Source organism: Coffea arabica, chromosome 5c (assembly GCF_036785885.1).
Source record: "Coffea arabica cultivar ET-39 chromosome 5c, Coffea Arabica ET-39 HiFi, whole genome shotgun sequence".
NCBI classification, from domain to species: domain Eukaryota; kingdom Viridiplantae; phylum Streptophyta; class Magnoliopsida; order Gentianales; family Rubiaceae; genus Coffea; species Coffea arabica.
The window spans coordinates 45819565-45841058 of record NC_092319.1 but is presented as its reverse complement, the minus strand read 5'-3'; the positions used below and the strand labels follow the sequence as shown (position 1 = coordinate 45841058).

Here is a 21494-nt window from a genome sequence, read left to right as displayed (position 1 = left end):
TTTTCAATCACCTTTTTATGTCACATACATCACTTCATAAAAAAGTGTTATAATAACTATTTTCAAGATTTGCCAATGAGACTCCCAAATGTTGCATAGGCCTCCCAAAAAAAGGAAAAAAAATAACGGATTTCTATATTCTAAAACCACCATTTTCCATCAATTTGACGAATGTATATATTGTTGTATAAATGCATTTATCAGTAATCTCGTTTTGCTTTTGCAATTATGTATAGGTTATCGGTTAATTTTAGATTTGTGATACATTTTAGCAGTATTATCAAATTTTCTCTGGAAAAAACGTGAAATACACGACTAATAATGTGAATGTCCAATAAAAGTTGTACATTCCAATATTCATGCGCGGGCAGAAAAGAGATTTGGGCTTTAAGAGGTATAATTGTAGAGTATCCAGCAATTTATGGTTAAAATTCTTCAGAAGTTAATAAGCAAACTTTTATTTGAAATGCAAACCAATTTCTTTTGCATATATCAAAAGGTTCTACCCACATGAACATTAGGCATTAGCCCCAAGGATATCATCCCAACCCAAAGAAAAAAGGTATCTTGCCCTGAAGTCCATGAAAGTTTATCAGCAACTTGAAAAGCAATATGTTTTCAACCACTCAAAGTTCTGAATTACAAACGCCCCACCCGTAACACTCATTATTCCCATGATTTGCATTTTCTCTTTTCAAAAACCTTTCTCTGAATCCTAGAGACCATTTCCGTCCTACCATCGTTTCTCCACATCAGATTATATCAACTTTATGGCCAATTCTGCAGAGCCATCATCATCATCCTCATTAGACTCGCCCCAGGAATTGGCACACACTTTCTTCCCGGATGGTGGTAGCTCAGAAGTCTACATCCAAATGGTTTCCAAAAGCTTATCAGACAGGCTTTTGGGGAAGTACTTTGATGCTTCAGAATTCGACTTTGATTATGAGCAGAGTGGTTTATGGTCTCCATTGATTCCCACAAGGGCCTTCTTTTTATCTTCTCCACCCTACAACAATCACTTCTCCAAGATTGAATCGCTGGGAAAGTTAAAGAAACTGAAGAAAGCCCCGATGGCACGTTGGTTCAGAAACTGCATTAGTGCTTGTTTCAAGGTATATCCCGTGCAGTTATGATTTTTCCATTGCTTAGGAAAGTCAGATATATACGCTTGCATTGCTAGTTATTACTGAAGGGAAGTCCAGCCGTGATTAATCAGTGAGGTAGATTTCTTGTTGCTTTTGCAGGCTATTTGGCGTTCTTGAATTATATACATTCTGGATATCTAGCAACATGATGAGTTATTTTTAGGAGAGCTGATCAATGTTTCTTCACCTGATGCTGGTATCGAACCTTCAGCGAATGCAGAAATCTGGTTCCACTTCCAGCCAATCATCAAGAAGTTGGAGGTGGGAAAAGAGTTTTTGAGATCTGTAACTTGTACAACCTGTGCCTTCTTTCAGAATTAACAAAAGTTTTCCGACATTGAACAATGTGCTGTGTTGCTCACCTCCTTATTGAACAAGTGAACTGCAATGATGCATGAATGAGAAGCACTCCGTTCGATGATCTCTTTATCCATAATCACATCCACATTGATCATATGGGCTAGTTAATTACAACATAAGCTGTCTAAATCTCATCTGGCAACACTTTTCCTTTGCTGCTTAGTTTCATTATTTGTGAATCGCATCAATTCTAAACCGATTGGATGGTTGTAATTCCCATCTGCTTTTGGGGTTTTTAAACATTAATTTCTTTTTTTTTGTTTCGTGGCAAGGGAAGTGAATGAACCAAAGACGAACATGTCACATATGAATTATGATTTTCGTGTGAAATTGATGTACATTGATAAGTACAGGGTGCACTAGAAATATTTAATAGACCAAAGCGAGAACTGCAGTCTCGTTATCACTAGAGCTCACCGCATGAAACACACTCAAATTTCTGATCCAAATGCCAAGAACATTTTCGTGTCTTTTTTAACATTTTATATAAGCTATAGATTAATGTTAATCAGTACATAACAATGTGCATTGCAGTCTCGTTATCACTAGAAATCAATGTACACTGGTATAACAAGAACATGCTACAAGAATTAATAGGATTGCAAACGAATCAAGTCACTCACGAATGTTCACGAGCCGACTCAGTCAAAACTCGACTCGAAATCGAATCAATCTAGTGGAACTATCGAACTCAAATCAACTTAAACAAAGAAAAATTTAATTTATTAGTTCGAGAGTCGACTTGAATATATAGTGAAATTACAGGTATATCTCTAATACCTTTATTTTTTATTAAGGAAAAATGACTAACTATTGTTGGTCTAATTCACTTTTCTTTTTTTTTTGGGTGACAGTCTAGTGCACTTTCACTGACCTTGGCAAAATTTGAATAGTAAAACAACGACAATTCAGCAGCAGCCACTGTCTCAGATAACAGAGAGAATTTCTGTCTGAAGGTCGTGCTGCTAAAGCAGCAGTCAAATAGATCTGCTTTTCTTGACTTTAGAATTACTGCAAAACGCAGGCTTCATTTAAAATTGAAAGCTACTCCTAATTAACTTTTCCTCTGTCGGTTTTACCTTGAACTACACCCTTCGCCCTTCGATTCCTTTTCCATGCAGATCTTGTCACCTTTAAGTTTTTAATGCCAACATTTTGCTTTGAATTCTTGTACTTGTTATTCCGGGCTCTTCGAGAATTAGACCGGTAATAATTAATTTTTCCTGGTTGAACCATTTTTATCATCTCATTTTGATTTGTGACTTCATTCTTTTTCAACCAGCTGTTCATGGCCTTTATTTTTTTTTTTTTTTGATTCTTTGAGCTTCATTGATTGATCCAATTCCTTTCCAACTCTAACATCTCAAATATTTTTCTAGGGAATCTCACGTATTATTCAAGTGGCCGGGTACAAATTTTGATTTACGAGAAAGTAATTTTGGATGGACCAATTACAAAAATCAGGTCTTAATTGAGATAAAGCTATTTTAGTAATTAATATTGAAAGTTTCCTATGACGAAAATCATAATCTATACCTAATTGTCGTATCCAAGAAAAAAAAAAAAAACCCCCCACATTAGCTTTTATCTGTGTTGAAATCTTTTCTACGACAAAAAGCAATTTGTGTTAAGAGAAAGCATCTACACAGTTTATTTTGCTTATACAATTGGCTTAGCTCCTTGATATTCATAATTTTTGGGATCTCTACATCAAAATGTCAAATAAAAGTTTCAAATTGTCATTTGACGATACACAATTTCACTGGATTTTTCTTTATTCTCGATTTAGCTGATAATACAGAAAATTAATGGAGTAACATGGCCCAAATCCCACCCCGAAAAAAATTTAAGAAACAAAATCCATGGGCCAGTATTTTCCGCTCCGGCCCAAATAGTGGCCTTAGAAATGCCTTTTGATCCATCATCTTCAGGCGGGAACCAAACTCCCATTTATTTGCCAACTTCCGTAGCCGTTGCGTTTAAATGGAAAAACTCAATAAAATCTCTCCTTTCAGACTTTCTTCTCTCCTTCGCCTGCAAAAAGACCCTAAACTTGCCTTCCAACTCTTCCTCAACCCCAACCCAAATGATCCTAACCCAAGCTCCAAGCCCTTCCGCTACTCTCCTCTGTCCTACGATCTCATTATCTCAAAGTTGGGTAGAGCCAAAATGTTTGATGAATTAGAACAAATAATCCAGAAATTAAGACAGGACACTAGAATAATCCCGAAAGAGATAATTTTTTGTAACATTATTACATTTTACGGCAGAGCTCGTTTGCCCCAAAAAGCCCTCCAGATGTTTGATGAAATTCCATCTTTTCGTTGCCAAAGAACAATCAACTCAGTGAATTCTTTGTTAAATAGTCTGTCAATTTGCAGGGAATTTGAGAAAATGAGGGAAGTTTTTGTGGGTGTTGAGAAGTGCGCTTGCCCGGATGCTTGTACGTATGGTATACTCATTAAAGCTTGCTGCAGGCAAGGGGATTTGGGTAATGCGTTGAATTTGTTTGATGGAATGCTTAAGAGAGGTATTCTGCCGAGTGTGGTGACATTTGGGACTTTGATTAATGGGTTCTGTGCGAATGCACACTTAGATGATGCTTTTAGATTGAAGAGAATGATGGAGAGGGACTTCAAATTGAAGCCTAATGCATTTGTGTATGTTGTGTTGCTTAAAGGGCTTTGCAAGAGTAATGTGGTTGATTCCGCTATTAAGCTTAAGAAGGAGATGATGAGGAAAAAGGTGGAATTGGATTCTACAGTGTATGCTACCTTGATTTCTGCACTATTCAAGGTTGGTCGTCGGGAGGATGTTTTTGGATTGTTAGATGAAATGAGAATAAATAACTGCACAATGAACACAGCAACATACAATGCAATGATACATGGATACTGTATGGAGAAGGACTTCGATTCTGCATTTGGAATATTAAATGAGATGGAAGCAAAGGGGTGTAAGCCAGATGTAATTAGTTACAATGTGATTATTGGTGGGCTTTGCATGGCGGGGAAGCTAAAAGAAGCTAACGAGTTATTTGAAGATATGCCGAGAAGGAAGTGCTTTCCGGATGTGGTGACTTATAGGGAACTCTTTGATGGCCTTTGTGATGGAATGCAATTGAAGGAAGCAGCACTTATTTTGGATGAGATGGTCTTCAAAGGTTATCTTCCTCGCTCTTCAAGTATATGTAAATTAGTTGATGGGTTAATTCGAGGAGAGGATACAGATAGGCTGTGGAAGGTTTTAAGTAGTTTGGTGAAGGGAAAGTTTTCTGATATGACCACATGGAGCATGGTGATATCTGTGGTGTTGAACAAAGATGGGCTGTCAAACACCTGCCAGTTTATTGATTCTTTGTTAAAAGGAACAGATGATGCTCTTTCAGTCCTTTAGAGTTGGTTGTGTACAGTATTTCTGATTGACCATCAAGCTCTAATGGATTTATTGACTGCTCAAACTTTCAGCCCATGTCTTGTAAGATATCATTTCCCTTGTTCTTACTTGTGATGTTAGTAGTCCAAACATGAGAAATAGGAAAGTTATGTTTCTTGGAATTAAGTAAAGCAGTAGATTGCAGTGTTCCATGTTTGTATAAATTTTCAGCATACCTTAGCAGTGTTTGTATTTTTATTGCTGACAGCATGAGGTGTAATACAGAGTGTAGTGAGTGTTCCACTTTGTCTGCAATTATACATTTCTGTTCTATTGAAATTCCATGATCTTAATCTTGCCATCATGCTAGCCTTTCATGGCCAATTTCTGTAAAGCATTTAAGACTTTCATGGCCAATTACTGTAAAGTGAATGCATGCTGCATCTAGTAGAAAATAAAGATGAAGAAGAAATAACAAGATATTAGTAGGGACACAGAAACATAATATGTTAGAAGCTGTGGAGTTGCAACAGTCAAAAGGCTTGTTTCAGGAATATGCTTTTTCTTCCATGTGACTTTTTGATTGTTGAGCCAATGCTAACACCAGAAACTTTCTTTTCTGCTCAATAAATGAAATGAGAGAATCGCTATATCATTTTTCCGATTCTTGATATCCCCAGAATGATGATAATTATGTTGGTTTATATTTCAGCAAAGGAGAAGGATGCTGGAGGTTGCCAAATTTGGATTCTTCACTTGACAGGAACTTCTCAAGTTTCTCCCTTTTCTAATGTTTTCTGATATTCCAAGCAATCTATCTCCCCAGTTCTGCTTCTTACTTGCATTAGTTTATGCATACAACTCAAGCTTAGTCTGCAAGATTAAATGTTTGCAACAGAATTAAATGTGTCTATCTCCAGCAATGTAGTCGATCCAGAAGCAGCTGGGCTTAGCACTTCTGCTCGTATAACTTCATACTGAAGCTCATCCAGAGATGCTGCGTTGTTTCCTTTGAAGATAAAGGCAGCAACAACATAACCATAGGCCTTGTGACACTTTGGAAGGGTGTGGAATTCTCTTGTGACAGGATTTCACATGATATGATTGTAGTCGATCCAGAGGCAGCAGCGTTTAGCACTTTTGCTTGTATAACTTCATATTGAACCTCATCCCGAGATGCAGAGTCGTTTTTTTGGCAGATAAAGGCAACAGCAACATAGCCGTAGGCCTTGTGAGGCCTTGGAAGGGTGCAGAAGTCTCCCAACATACACCGGCGTTTCAGGAGTGTCTATCGTAAGGCAACAGCAACATACACCAGCGCTTCAGAAGTGTATATCCAAAGTTCTATTTGTCAGTAATTAGAATTAATCAGTATGTTTTTGGATTTTCGATATTCTGTAAATTGTTTGAGATTCTTTCCTTGCTAATGATTGTTTTGAAAAGATGTATTAATCTCTGTAGATCCCCTGCTAGAAGAGCACTAAAATCTGATTTCTCCAGCAAATGTAACATTGAAACATCAAATTAACTTATCCATAAGCAGTTTTTTATTTTTCATATCACAAGTATAAAAGAATTGCCGTTACGAAAATTTCCATTGCTAAATATGGCTATGCATGAGAGAAAGTGTACATAGCCAATAGTTGTTTTGTTCTTCGTACTCTGCCTGCAACTTTTGCACTCTTTTGGGTTTTAATCTCCTTTGATGTTTGAATAGTTTTACCTTTCCACATATAATAAATCCGGCTCTTTCGAGCCTCCAGATGTCCCAAATGCCATTTGGGCTTTATCTGAAGGCAACCAGAGACAAAATGGTACAAAAATAACAAGCTTTGGATGACAAATTCCTTTCGACAATTATCGGAGTTGAATGAAAATGTTTTGTCCAGTGTCTTTTGTATAATGCTGATTCAACCATTTTTTTTAATCTGGATTTAGTTATTTAATCAAGCTGATTTCTGAATGCGTAACCATTCGCAAGAAAAGTTGTAAATTGTCTTATCTGAGATGATTGCAGAAGAGTTAATTTAATTGATATGTTAACTTGTTAACTTCAAAGACATGTCAGATTACTGCTTCAGCCTCATGGACGGCAGTTTTAAGGGCTTGTAGAATGCAATTTTGGACTATAGGTACTTTTTGCCTCCACTAATTCACGGGGATTAGTAAAATCTTTTTCTTTGACTAATCTTGATTAAGATGTCTATGAGGACAATCAGCTGTCACGTGCTGGTTAATCACCTCAAATTGCTTAGGACAAAAGATTCTTCCTACAAGATCAATTTCTCCCTTTTGAACTCTATATGAAGTCAATCCAGTTTGTAACATTTTTCCGTTGTGTAAAATCTCAGTTCTGCAGTCCTCACCATGTCTTCATTCCCAGAACAATCTTTTTAAATTTCCAGCTATAAGTAACCTGAGCACGAGGGTTTACCATGGACTGTAGTATTTGTCTCTTCGTTTGATATCATCACTGAAATGTCAACCACATTTATCTCTCACTTTAGCGTTGCTTTTCTTTCTCCGGACCTATTTTTGTCTTCCTCAAATGTCTCGTGTACCTAAATCCCTTGTCGACAACAGGGTGACATTTAGTTCTTTTCTTTGGTTGTGTGATCTGTGGTTGTTTCGCATTAGGAGTTGAGGCTTTATGGCCAAAAACTTGAGCACGATTAAGTTAATTAGAATTCAAATTCTTGTCTTGGAGCAATCGTTCAAACTCGTACTTCTCTGGCATAAAATTAGAGTAAATTTTATATACATTGACGATGTATATACACTATCACGGTTGGATATATGACACACATGCAAAATTTGAGTTTTAAATTCAATTTCGGAATATGTGTCGTGCATCTAATAATGAAAGTGTATACACTGTCAATGTATAGTACATGAATTCATAAAATTAAGTTAATAATTCTTGATAACCTACAATTAAGAATATAATTAAGTCTGGACCAAGCATGTTAGTCCATCCAAAAGGGCTACATGCAAAACCTTAAATATGATGGTTATAAACTTACTTCAGGCCAGCAGATCATATGGTGGCAGACAAATAGTAGTAGTAGCCGTAGGTGATGTAATTAACTTGAAAATTTCATAGAAAGTGGAAACAAATTAGAACCAGCTACAATAGACTATACAAAGTACAGTAGTTTACAGGAAGGAAGTCAAGGAACGATTCTTTATATATGGTCAGCGGCCAGCCGTAGTGAAAAGTGAAAACAGGACAATACCAAATCAAATAGCACAAGGTAAAACCGTAAAAGAAGGCAAAGGACGAAATCAAACAGAAAAGTCCAAAGAAACCAGGGCCGGCGGCTTAGTTCATCCATACCTACTCAACTTCCACGAGGCAATTGGAAGTACACCGTAATAGTAGAACACAAAGCAAATATTCCTCCTCCAAAAAGGCAAAAACTCAAATCCTCTTGACTGACTCCTCATTCAACCCCTCTACCCGTTTCTTCACATATAAAACCATGGATAACCATTCCATTCCCAAGAAATCTCATCACTCCGACTCCCTACTTCTCTTGCTCACAGCTTAGCCAAAGCCTTGCTAAATTTTGCTTTCTTGCAACTCTTTCTTGCACTACATGGCTAAGCTCCATGCAAGATTGCAAGTTTTGGTTATTATTTGTATATGTTGTTTGGTGCAGCGTACAGAATCAAGGAAGCTCCTAAATAGTGAAAAGAAAGAGGTGGGATCTGCTCTGGAGGAAAGTTTGGCATTGAGGGCCCTTCCCCTTCCCGAGGGTTGCGTTCCACCTTCTACTCCAAGTAATAAAGGTCACTCAGCAAATCCTTTCAATGAGAAACACTTCGCTGCGGCCCCTGCCCATATTGAACGGAATTTGCAGTCTGTACCAAGTCCTGGAATAGGCCACTGAAATAATTCATTTCTTGGTTTTTCTTTCTTTCTTCTACTCCTGCAAAGTTTTCTATGCTGTGTGTTTGAGGATATAGTCATTAGTTAATACATTTCCCAAACAATTCCGTAAGTTTTTTTTTTTTCCCTTTTTTTAACTCAGTTTTGAGTTATATATACAGATATATAGGTTATAAACATGTAGACACAGAATGAATGTATAGATCATGGTGTGGTGATTCAGAGAAATGAAAATGAGACAATATGACATTTCTAAACTAGTCAAATGCATGATTTTATTGGGATCTGCTTGCCAAACATTCGTTGTTTTCCTTTGGTACTTGTGCTATTGGAAATTTCTGATTTCTCACTTAACCAGTGGCCACTGCTCAGATGAACAAAAGCTGACCGTATTAATTACGTAAACACTAGCAATAATAAAGTAATGTGACTTCATGGCATTTTTGTCAACTAAAGTACCAATCTTTTATTAATTTTTTTTGGGTCAAATTCAGATAAAGTAAAAGCAGTGAAACATGGAGCTGGCTAAAAGTACTAATTTCCTGACCAACTGATCAAAGGTGCTTTTCTGCTTCAAGTTTTTCGAAGGGAAACCGCTGGATGGAGCAAATGAGAATCAAACTTTCTTTCTTTAGATTAAAAAAAAAAAAATCTTTGACGCTTGGAAATTATTAAATCCTGCCCATAACACAAGAATCGTGATCTATGCCAAGATTTTTTTTTCTTGCCAACTTGATGTTCCTCCTTTGATTTTGTACTCAAAAACTTCTTGATGTGTGAGTTTAATGTAGGTTTTGCAGTTTAATAATGGGATCGTGTGCTCAACAGGTTCTAAATGAGGCAGACTTCCATTCCCACTATGAACTCATCATGAAAGAGTTATAATTCTCTAACAGGTGAATGGTCAGAAGATGAATGATGAAAGTTTAAATTGTAGAATTGGAATCTTGGTCGACGTTGGCGGCGGCTACTCCTCCATGCCTAAAAACCGCCCATGTGTTTGATAAACTTCTTAATTTCTGTCTGGGCCATTGCACCTATACTCCCTTGGAAGTGGAAGTCAATATATACATATATAGCAGTGACTTATCAATCTCTGGAACAATTCTTTCTTTTTAAGCTTTGTGGCCTTTCTGTGTTGTCTTTCTCGTTTACAGATCAAAATGAAGGGGGGGGATGGATTACTTGTCTTGTCTCCTTTCAGGGTCCAAAGCATTTTGCAATATTGAGCACCTCACATATTCAGCTTGAAATCGACTGACAATTTGATGATTTCATGAAAACTTATAAGCTTATAGCAAAATTTTTTTCGTTTTGACCCACCAAAGACATCAAAAGTCTCAATTGGGCACCAAATTTGACAACATTGTGGAGCCTCCGGTTCCAATTTCTTTCCTTTAATGTTTAAATGATTGAGGGAGTAATGACAAAATTTCAGTAACCTAATGCCAATTCCTAAAAGTACATGGTAACATAAGAAGTTCTCAACAAAATTTTCGATGAGGTAGGCCTCCCTCACAGAATGAAATCATAAAACAGTCTAGTCTAAATGGTAGAAAATACTCTTGTTGCAGGCAGCATAAAAGTGATTTGATCAGTTTCTGGACCAATTTCCTCTGCTTCTTCTTTTTCTTCCAAGTAAGATAGAATACTAATCTACTCCTCCTCTGTGCATCCAAGTAAGTTATGAAAAACCTGGCAAAGGGCAAACTTACCACCGAAACCATGCACTAATAAACTAAACTTTATGAATGGCAGAGGCAAACATCAAGGCAAGACTCGAGCCATTGAAATCATGCAAGGCCGTCAAAAACAAAAATGCCATCCCAGGGACTTCCACCCCATCCAAATTACCAAAGCAGGTAGTAAGTACTGAAGTAAGGTGAGAAGGCCGATTCACTGGTACGATCTGAGAGACATCAAATCACTGGCCATCAGAGCACGAAAGGGGCCACTCATATGGGAAGAACTGAAATGGATACTGGTCAATGATTAAACCACCTCCAGTTTCTGTCAATGTGTAATTCATAAAATCAATCCAAAATGGGTGTCCAGACCAAGTAATAAAGAGCAGCTCAGATTTATTGGGGTGAAAACCATGAAGCCGAAGAGGGGCGAGCCAACCTGGGGAACGAGCCAAATGATTTACTTCTGTGAAACTCACACGATGCTTTAGGATCCACTCAGATCTTCGGTAATCTTCCAGCACCCATATCTCCAATCCATCAAGGTCAAATCTGCCATGCTGCAATTGTCCCTCAGATTGACCAAGAAGATAATCGCAAGGTTCTAGAGCCATACGGGGAAGTTCAATCAATTGTACGGTTTCCATTGCACAATCATAAGCCAAAACAGTACTCGACATTCCACCCCAGAATATCACTTCCCCAACCACAATTGCAGGTCTGTTAGCCACAAGTAAAGCAAAGGGTGAGGAAGATTCCAAAGAAGCCGCAGTCCATCTATTTGTAACAGAAGAAAATGTCTCTATCTCCAGTGTTCGAGTCAACTTCCAAGGTTGTAGGATTCCTGCTCGTATAACTTCATACTCGATCCCGTCCAAAGGGGTTGCATTGCTTCCTTTGCAAATGAAAGCAACAGCAACATGGCGGTAAGCCTTGTGAGGTCTTGGAAGGCTGCGGAATTCCCTTGTCACCGGATTGCGTACGATATAATCCATATTCCCCTTTTGGCGAAAATCAACGTGGTTGGATGCGAAACAGAGGAGGAGGCCATTGGAAGAACCCACAATGTCAACCGTTTGTTTATCAAGAAAGCTTAAAGTTTCATCAAGATTGCCCCATTCTCCCTCCTTCAGCACCTTACCTAAGTCAGAGATAATCGAGCAACATCAAGCGATCTTGGAATTCTTCGAGTTGGAAAAGGAATGTCACGGTGAAACATATGAGACCATATCTTCGGAAAGTAACCCAAAAAACTAGTAGAAGGATAGGTGCCTCCTTCAACTGTGGACCTGTATGCAAAATTGAAACCAAAAGTCGCCTTAATGCTTCGAATTGTGTTGGGGGAGGGGGGGAACTACTCTTTGGATGACCATCTATTGTTTATAAAGAAAATTTTTGATTGTATCATACTCACGTTTTCCAATCAGCTCTTTCTGTTCCCACGGTACAGTATAACCATCTATTGTTTATACTGTAACGTGGGGAAGAGAAAGAGCTGATTGGAAAACAGTTGGGATCCTCTATACCACTACTCGGTGTCAAATTCAGTGTCAATCTCACTTATCACATGATGGTAGAAGAAATTTAAATAAATAACACATAATAAATTAAATAAACAGGACACTTGGCATAGATATAAAAGTGGTACTGAATTGTCACTAGAAAATTGGCATTGAGAATCCCGTGTTGGCGTGTAGAACAAACTTGTCCGAGACGTAACTGTTTCACAGATAGCAGTGCTTGATTGAGGACGGATATATATATATATATATATATATATAGACACCGATGGGAAGCCTAACGATCATGTTGGGCTTGGAAAAAGCCTACTAAGCATTGGGTTGGTATAGGAAACTTGTTAAGAGGATGGCCCATGTGAATGCCTCTCAAACTTGTCTTAAGACGGGGAGTAAATTCTCGAAGATTGTGATTTGTGAGTTTTCTAATTAAATTTTCAAAGCCTAGTTTACATTTTGGATGCCTCTCAAACTCTCAAACACTAGTTTAAACACCCATGCTATGCACAACAGATCATATTTTTCGAAGAAATTATAATCGATGGAGGAATTTAAAAAGAGTAAGAAATTTATGTAATTGTTCGTATAATTTAGGGCACATGAAAGTATGGTTAAAAAGATGAGATTTTATAGCAATAGTTCAATATATGATAAAAATATCTCCATTATTTATAAACTACCACATTGATGGAAGTAGGATCCTGAAAAAAAAAAGTAAAAATCTATATCATAAATTGAGCGACATAAGGGTTCAATTAAATGTAACTGAATATTTAATTTTATAAGTAAATGAAATACTTACAAATATTTTGCCTTTGATTTGATAATCTTTTATGAAGGTGGAAACATTTTTTACACTAAGTACGAATGTTAGTATTTGGGGTTTAATTAATTTTGTTGAATTTTGTGGAATTCGTACTATAAATGAGAATACACAATTTTTGCATGAATTAATGTGTTGGTCGAATAATGTACCTCCATTTTCTAACAATTAAGAGTATACAGAATTCAGAATTATCATTTGTTTTAAAAAGTTTGTAAATAATATTGTATAAAAATACATATGTATAAATAATTTATACTTTTCCTTTTAAATCTCTAAAATAAGAAGCATCACAACGAAATATGAATCGTGCCTATCTATCTTGAAGAGTGAGGTATAGCTTATCACTGGAATCTCTAACTTGTATGTTAAAATTGTATCTGTTAAGAAAAAATTGTGATATACAATAAAAAAATTTAATTAAAATGAGATGTACACCATTTTTGAAAAAATGTAACTGCATCGTTACAATAGATACACGCCATTTTTGAAAAATGAGATTGACATGATTGTCCATAATTTTTGCATAACTCATGGAATATATTGTCTATGTTAATGCTTTGAATGTAAGCAAGTATCCGAAAATATTTAACCTAAAACCATTCAAAAAACATATAGATTACAATTATTAATTCAAAATAAAATGTCGATAATTGTTCATTAATTAATTGATTGAGATAATTTTTACCATTGGTGTGACTGCAAATGTTTCCTCCTTTGCAATTAAGTTGAGGGCTAAGATCGATACCAAAAGGAAGTTGAAAGAGATTGAAAACAAAAGGAAATTGAAAGAGATGGTAAATTGCTATTTTTGGTAAAATTATGTTGTTATCTTTTATTATTGGGTTGGAGGAGTTTTAATCAGAGTAAATTTGTTAATTAGAGGGGTATTAATTGGAGTGGGAAGGTATGTGAAGGGAGAAGTGTTAGTTGGAGTCAACTTCTTATTTGATGGAAACATAGCCGTGTGTTTCAAACGTGGATATGATATATTTTATGAAATAAATTAAATGTGAAATGCTAGAAAAATGGGATTGAGAGTGGGAAAGTGTATGAAGGCTTGTTGCTAAAAACTCTTTCTCAAATTTATATAGATATAGATTTGGAGCCTTCAATTTTAAAAATTTGGCAAAGGTGATCCTTTTAATGATATGTTTTGAACGTTGCTAATAAATTGAGGAACCCTTTAAGGTTTCCCTACCTTTGTTTTAGAGTAAAGCCATAAAATGTTTTAACTAAAATATCTAAATAATCTATGAAACTCATTAAACTTGCAGAATACTTAATGACGAATGCAGTTTTTTTTCAGGAGGGAGGGGGTTGGCGTCCTTTCTCGGCCCACTTTCTTAACTCACTGTCAATTATTTCCGGGTCCATTCTTAATTTCTTATCAATTCTACTTTCTTTTTCTATTGAATCTTAATTTTCTGAAAAATATACTAGACCTCAACAGCATATGGAGTATTTTAGAATATAAATAAAGGGCTTATGGAGTACTTTAGGATATAAAGGAAGGCCTTACTCTAGTCAAAAGGCAAAAGAAAAACAAAAGGTAGTACTAGTATGGAGACTTTGAAAATAAAAGAAAGACCTTGCCGCTTCAATATTTGCATTCTATTATTTGATTTTTGCCTTAATTTCTTCATATCATCAATTCATGATATATTGCCGGAAAATATATTTTTATAATCATAATGTGATGGTATTGGTTTTTCGGTTGCTTTTTTAAAAAAATTTTTTTGTGGAAGTTGAAGGTATCATGCAGAAATTCAAGGGAAAGGGAGTCATGTTGGTAGGTGCTTCATTAAACCGAAACCGGTGGCGATCACTAACTTGCATACTTTACATTTACACTTCAGTCAGCAGGACTAAATAAAATCAAACAAGAGTAAGAAGGGTCTCCATGTTGCTCATTTTCACATGATATATTATATGGCAGCATATGCTTCTCAACAGTTAAAAAAGCAGTTACTACAAAAGGATTTGGGAAAACTTTTTGTATATTTAAGTGTTGCACATAACGGACCCAACTGCAATAACTGCAATGAGTACGAGAAGGAAATAGAGTCTTACAAGAAATGTATGACTTGTTAAGATAAGCAAATCAAATCTTAACTTAATCAAATCAAGTATATAAGTATATAAAGAATAATACAAAATAAAATAAAATTACATATTTACCAATAAAATTGCATATTTATGTAAAGATATGATTTGCTAATTACACATGATACATTATTTTGCTAAATGACCTTAATTACACTTACAATCACTTATGAGTTTAAGATCTACAAACAAAATCGGAAATCAATTGTTGAAAATTTTGACATTTATATCCAAGTTGCAACGTACTAATTATGAGTTTAAGATCCACAAACAAAATAAAAAATCGATTGTTAAAAATTTTGACATTTAAATCCAATGTACAAAACAGCATTCATATGTATGTAGTACTAGTTTGTTGGGGCATCACGCGATGCATGATGTTGCTCAGATGGAAGATATAAAAGAATTTGTGCATATAAAGAATGAAGCAGAGTATTCATAGATTGGTGAAGCTTGTAAAGCAATAAGAGTGTACTAAGGTACTAAATTTGAGAGTTAGTAGGAAGTTTTGCAAATAATTTTTTTGGATGTTTATCTAAAACTTTACTGTAACTTATTGTACAAGTTGTAGGAAAAAATTTTGAAGTGTGTAAATTTTTAGATATTTTGAAGTATATAGTTTAAAAACTTTGAGAAGTTTTTTGAATTTGAAGCTACTGTAGTTAAAATTGTTAAAAAACTTGTAGCACACAAACTTGGCAAAAAACTTGCTTGCCAAATAAGGCCATACATTTATTGCATTTTACAGAAAATAGTTCCAAATTTTTTGAAACAATTTAACTTGCATGCACAAGACTCATATATGGGATTGAAAATTCAAATAAAATTCCAAGGAGTGCTGCTTTTTTAAAAGACTTACCGAATAGTGAGTGTGTTAAAATCTCTTTTCAAAAACTAAAAGTCATACTTAGTTAATGCATTGTTTGTTAAAACTGCATTCATGAAGTGCATTCTTTCAATTGCTTCATTGGTCGAGAGCTATTTGAAAAGTATCGTTATTTGAGTAATAACTTGGAAAACCAACATGATTCCCAAACTAAACAATTAGACAATCAAGGCATTGAACCTGGTCACCAAGAATAATTAAAATGGCATCTCATATTTCAGTAGCAGTTATCACCCAAACAAAACTGATTTATTAGCAAACCAAATAGGAAGAAAGCTATTGGCAGACGGCTAATTTGAAATTTTCTTATTTTCGTAGATAAAATACGTCCTAAGCATCCATAAATTAGAGGGTTTATTTGAGTGCAAGATATTTACTTCTAACACATTACAGATTGCAAGTTGCAACCATCTCGGAGATGCAATTTCATAGTTGAGAAACCAATGGAACATTGAAAAGAGAAATTTGACAATACAAATTGACTTGAATAAGTTGAAACTTTTTAGCGATATACAAACATACACCAAACTTGTGCATATCCCATTTCGATTAATGTAATTTAATCCTGAACTAAAAACAATTAAGATTAATGATCATCGATTTAGCAATATTAAAGTAGTGCAACTGCAAGTACTAAACCTATTCATCAATCAAACATGACTACACAAACTTGATAGTGCAATTATATGTAACTAGATGATTGCGCTTAAGCAGCTATTCTAAAGAGTATAAGTTTCTCTTTTTTTTCCCTTTTGGGAAACTATGGAATATAAGTTCAATTTATGCATGCAACTAACAATAAGGTCCAGTTTTTGATAATTAATTACTAAGGTATTCAAAGCACTGACTTTTCTATACTAGGCTTTTAATTTAATACAAAAACATCTTCAGCCATATACATTACTTCATGCAGCTATTAAAATAGTTATAAAGAATATTAGATTTAAACACACCACTGGAGGTTCAAATCCAAAGGATTGAGGAAAATTAACTTGAATCTTGAATCAACTTTCTAATGGGAGCTTTCATGCTTTTATTAATTGGTTATGTATTTAGAGAGATTTGAGTTAAGAGAATAGTTATTTTTGGGAGAATTAAATAATACTAATAGGATGATGGTGGAAAAGCACTGTATGACCATGGGCAGCCAACTTGGATAACACGTACCAGAAAAAATGTCTAGTTTCATTTTAGTATATAATTGTCAAAGACCTAAACATCATTGCAATCACTACACGTTATAGAAGAAACGAAAGGGTATAATTGACTTATAAGGGTAACATAGTCACAAAAATTATTTGGACCGTATTCTGTCTCACACAATCAGAGTTGAACTTGAAACTAACCTTGACCAATAGCATATACAATTGAATTCACAAAATTGTTCACCTACTCATGGTGTCCATAGGGAATCAAAAACACTGTCCGTAAACTAAACTCCCTCTTTTTACATGTAAGAGAAATCCCAATTACCATTCACTATACAGGATATTGACAAACTAGTGGTAGATATCCACGACAATCCACTAGTAAGTAATGTAAACTACTAGATATCTAGATATGAGTGATCCGGTTCTGTGGCTCAACAATTACATAGACCGCAACACTATACACTTACAGTAATTCATTCAGCTGTCATGCAACACTCTCAGATTCAAGCAATCACATTGGAGCTTCAGCCATGGGATCCACTCATCGCACTGTTTGAGCCATGTGATAAGTAAGGGTCTCCCACCTCACTGAACAAGCCTTGGTTATTTTCCATCTCATTCAGCTCATTCAAATGCACTAGCATTATCTGGATTCTCCCATCCTAAATTTTCGTCACCTGCCCGGTTAAAGAAATCCTGTCCATCATTGTCATCAACCTCTCCTGCTCATAACAAGAGACCAGGTATAGGAATCATAAGAGAAGGAGCAGCAGGAGCAGGAAGCATAGGAGTTGGAGGAGCAGGTTGAATGTAAACATGATTGGCATCAGCCCCTCCTGCTCCTAACAGGAGGCCAAGTACAGCTGGAAACTATCCCAAAAAAGAATAGATGGAGAAATCTGGTAACAAGTCAACTTGAGTCACATTCCTCCACATATCAATAAACATGGATATAGAATTGATTTGGTGACATAGCCTACGATAATAAACTGATAACATTATACAGATGCAACAGAGCTTTTGTCAAACATGCAGAATGATATAAATGCAGAAATAACAAAGATTTGGTAAGAATTAGGACATAATTAATCTCTACAGTATAACAGTAACAAGCTATATTAGTAATTAAACAAAGCTCTAACTGCCATCGCATTATGCAACAACTAAAAAGTAAGACTCGAACATAATGTAAAGTTGATGAAACCGTCAAAGAATTTTTGAAAAAACCAAAGGGAAAAAATAGAGATAAAGGTAACATTTGCATATGTAATAAGCACACTCACAATTCTACGCTTTCAAGTACATTTGGATTATACACTCACATGTGCGGACCAAAGAAAAAAAATTGAAGATAAAGGCAACGTTTGTAAATTTAATAAGCAGATTGTGGACTAAAGAAAAAAAAATGAAGATAAAGCACACGTTTGCATATGTAATAAGCAGATTGACAATTCTTTGCATTTGCATATGGAATAAGCAGATTAACAATTCTTTGCATCATACACTACAAGTACATTTACATTATGTACTTACATGTGCTGACTTACTGGAGATAACACCAAACAAGACAAGAAAGAGGCAAAACTTAAAAACACTATACCTTGATCAGAGTTGAACTTGAAGAAGGAGCAGCAGGAGCAGGAAGCATAGGAGTTGGAGGAGCAGGTCGAATGTAGACATGATTAGCAACAGCCCCTCCAACTCCTAACAGGAGGCCAGGTACAAAAATCATAAGAGGAGCAGGAGCAGGAGCAGGAAGCATAGGATTTGGAGGAGCAAATTGAATGTAGACATGATTGGCATGAGCAAGCATAATGAACCAATCAGTTATCTCAAACATTGACCAAATAAAGACATCATTTCTCCAATGAATGATGGCTCTGTACATTACATGTGACTCTTGAACATCACCAATTAATTGATTCATTAGGTATGACTCGCCGGTACATTTTCTAGCAAAATTGACATGATTTGCTATAAATGTAGACATGATGGTTTGAAATTCTCCAGGAGTTGGAGGAACAAGTTGAATGTAGACATGATTGGCATCAGTCCCTCCTGCTCCTAATAGGAGGTCAGGTACAGGAATCATAGAAGGAGAAGCAGTAGGAGCAGGAAGCATAAGAGTTGGAGGATCAGGTTGAATGTAGACATGATTGGCATTAGCAAGTATAATGAACTATTCAACTCTCTCAAACATTGACCAAATAAAGGCCTCATTTCTCCAACGAATGATGGCTCTATACATTACATGTGATCTTGAACATCACCAATGGTTTGATTCATTAGGTGTGACTCACCGGTGCATTCTCTAGTGAAATTGACATGGTTTGTTGGTTTGCTAAAAATGTAGATATGATAGTTTGAAATTCTCCAAGAGTTAGAGAAGCAGGTTGAATGTAGACATGATTGGCATTAGCCTCTTCTGCTCCTAACAGGAGACCAGGTACAGGAATCATAGGAGGAGGAACAGTAGGAATAGGAAACAAAGGAGTAACAGGAGCAGATTGAATGTACACATAATTGGCATGAACAAGTATAATGAACCAATCAACTCTCCCAAATATTGGCCAAATAAAGGTTTCATTTCTCCAACGAATGATGGCTCTGTACATTACATGTGACTCTTGAACATCACCAACGATTTGATTCATTAGGCGTAACTCACCGATGCATTCTCCAGTGAAATTGAAATGATTTGCTTAGAATGTATTGATATGATTTGCTAAGAATTTAGACATGATGGTTTGAAATTTTTCAGGAGTTGGAGAAACATGTTCAATGTAGACATGATTGGTATCAACCCCTCATGCTCCTAATAGGAGGTCAGGTATAGGAATCATAGGAGGAGGAGCAGCAGGAGCTGAAAGTATAGAATTTGGAGGAGCAGGTTGAATGTAGACATGATTGGCATGTGCAAGTATAATGAACCAATCATCTCTCTCAAATATTGACCAATAAAGGCCTCATTTTTTCAACGAATGATGGCTCTGTACATTACTTGTGACTCTTGAACATCACCAATAATTTGATTCATTAGGTGTAACTCACCGGTGCATTCTCCAGTGAAATTGACATGATTTGCTAAGAATGTAGATATAATGGTTTAAAATTCTTCAGAAATTGGAGGAGCAGATTGAATATAGATATGATTGGCATCAAGCCCTACTGCTTCTACCAGGAGGCCAGGTACAGGAATCATAGGAGGAGCAGCAGCAGGAGCAGGAAACATAGGAGCTGGAGAAACACGTTGAATGTAAACATGATTGGCATGAGCAAGTATAATGAACCAATTAGCTCTCTTAAATATAGACCAAATAAAGGTCTCATTTCTCCAAAGAATAATGGCTCTATACATTATACGTGACTCTTGAATATCACCAATGATTTGATTCATTAGATGTGACTCACCGGTACATTATTCAGTAAAATTGACTTGATTTGCTAAGAATGTAGGCTTGATGGTTTGAAATTCTCCAAGAGTTGAAGAAGCAGTTTCAATGGAGACATGATTGGCATCAGTCCCTCCTGCTCCTAACAGGAGGTCCGGTATAGGAATCATAGGAGGAGGAGCAGCAGGAGCAGGAAGCATAAGAGTTGGAGGAACAGGTTGAATGTAGACATGATTGGCATCAACCTTTCCTACTCCTAACAGGAGGGTGGGTACAGGATTCATAGGAGGACGAGCAACAGGAGTAGGAAGCATAAGAGTTGGAGGAGCAGGTTAAATGTAAATATGATTGGCATGAGCAAGCATAATGAACCAATCAACTCTCTCAAACATTGGCCAAATAAAGGTATAATTTCTCCAACGAATGATGGCTCTGTACATTACATGTGACTCTTGAACATCACTAATGGTTTGATTCATTAGGCGTAACTCACCGATGCATTCTCCAGTGAAATTGAAATGATTGCTTAGAATGTATTGATATAATTTGCTAATAATGTAGACATGATGGTTTGAAATTTTTCAGAAATTGGAGAAGCATGTTCAATGTAGACAAGATTGGTATCAGCCCCAACTGCTCCTAACAGGAGGCCAGATTTAGGAATCATAGGAGGAGCAGCATCAGGAGCTGAAAGCATAGGATTTGGAGGAGCAGGTTGAATGTAGACATGATTGGCATGTGCAAGTATAATGAACCAATCACCTCTCTCAAATATTGACCAATAAAGGTCTCATTTTTTTTCAACGAATGATGGCTCTGTACATTACATGTGACTCTTGAACATCACCAGTAGTTTGATTCATTAGGTGTGACTCACCAGTGCATTCTCCAGTGAAATTGACATAATTTGCTAAGAATGTAAATATGATGGTTTGAAATTTTTCAAGAATTAAAGGAGTAGGTTGAATGTAGATATGATTAGCATCAGCCCCTACTACTTCTAACAGGAGGCCAGGTACAGAAATCATAGGAGGGGGAGCAGCAGGAGCAGGAAACATAGGAGTTGGAGTAGCACGTTGAATGTAGACATGATTGGCATGAGCAAGCATAATGAACCAATCAGTTCACTCAAACATTGATAAAATAAAGACATCATTTC

At 36.1% G+C, this 21494-nt stretch overlaps 1 protein-coding gene and 1 long non-coding RNA gene across 2 annotated transcripts; both read left to right on the top strand.

The window, feature by feature from the left end:
- The first annotated feature begins 601 nt into the window (after positions 1 to 601).
- LOC113689756 (uncharacterized) lies at positions 602 to 1569 on the top strand. The gene is made up of 2 exons (XR_011814855.1): positions 602 to 1115; positions 1248 to 1569. It is a non-coding gene; the product is annotated as an uncharacterized lncRNA (long non-coding RNA).
- Positions 1570 to 3453: 1884 nt separating this feature from the next.
- LOC113690289 (uncharacterized) lies at positions 3454 to 6415 on the top strand. Its single transcript, XM_027208127.2, has 2 exons — positions 3454 to 4985; positions 5596 to 6415. The coding sequence occupies exon 1, from the start codon at positions 3492 to 3494 to the stop codon at positions 4902 to 4904; it is 1413 nt and encodes a 470-aa protein (XP_027063928.2). The 5' UTR covers positions 3454 to 3491; the 3' UTR covers positions 4905 to 4985; positions 5596 to 6415.
- Positions 6416 to 21494: the final 15079 nt, after the last annotated feature.

What these genes read in the sequence shown, in the direction of transcription:
- LOC113690289 (XM_027208127.2), top strand. Translation starts at nt 3,492, where the DNA reads ATGGAAAAACTCAATAAAATCTCTCCTTTCAGACTTTCTTCTCTCCTT.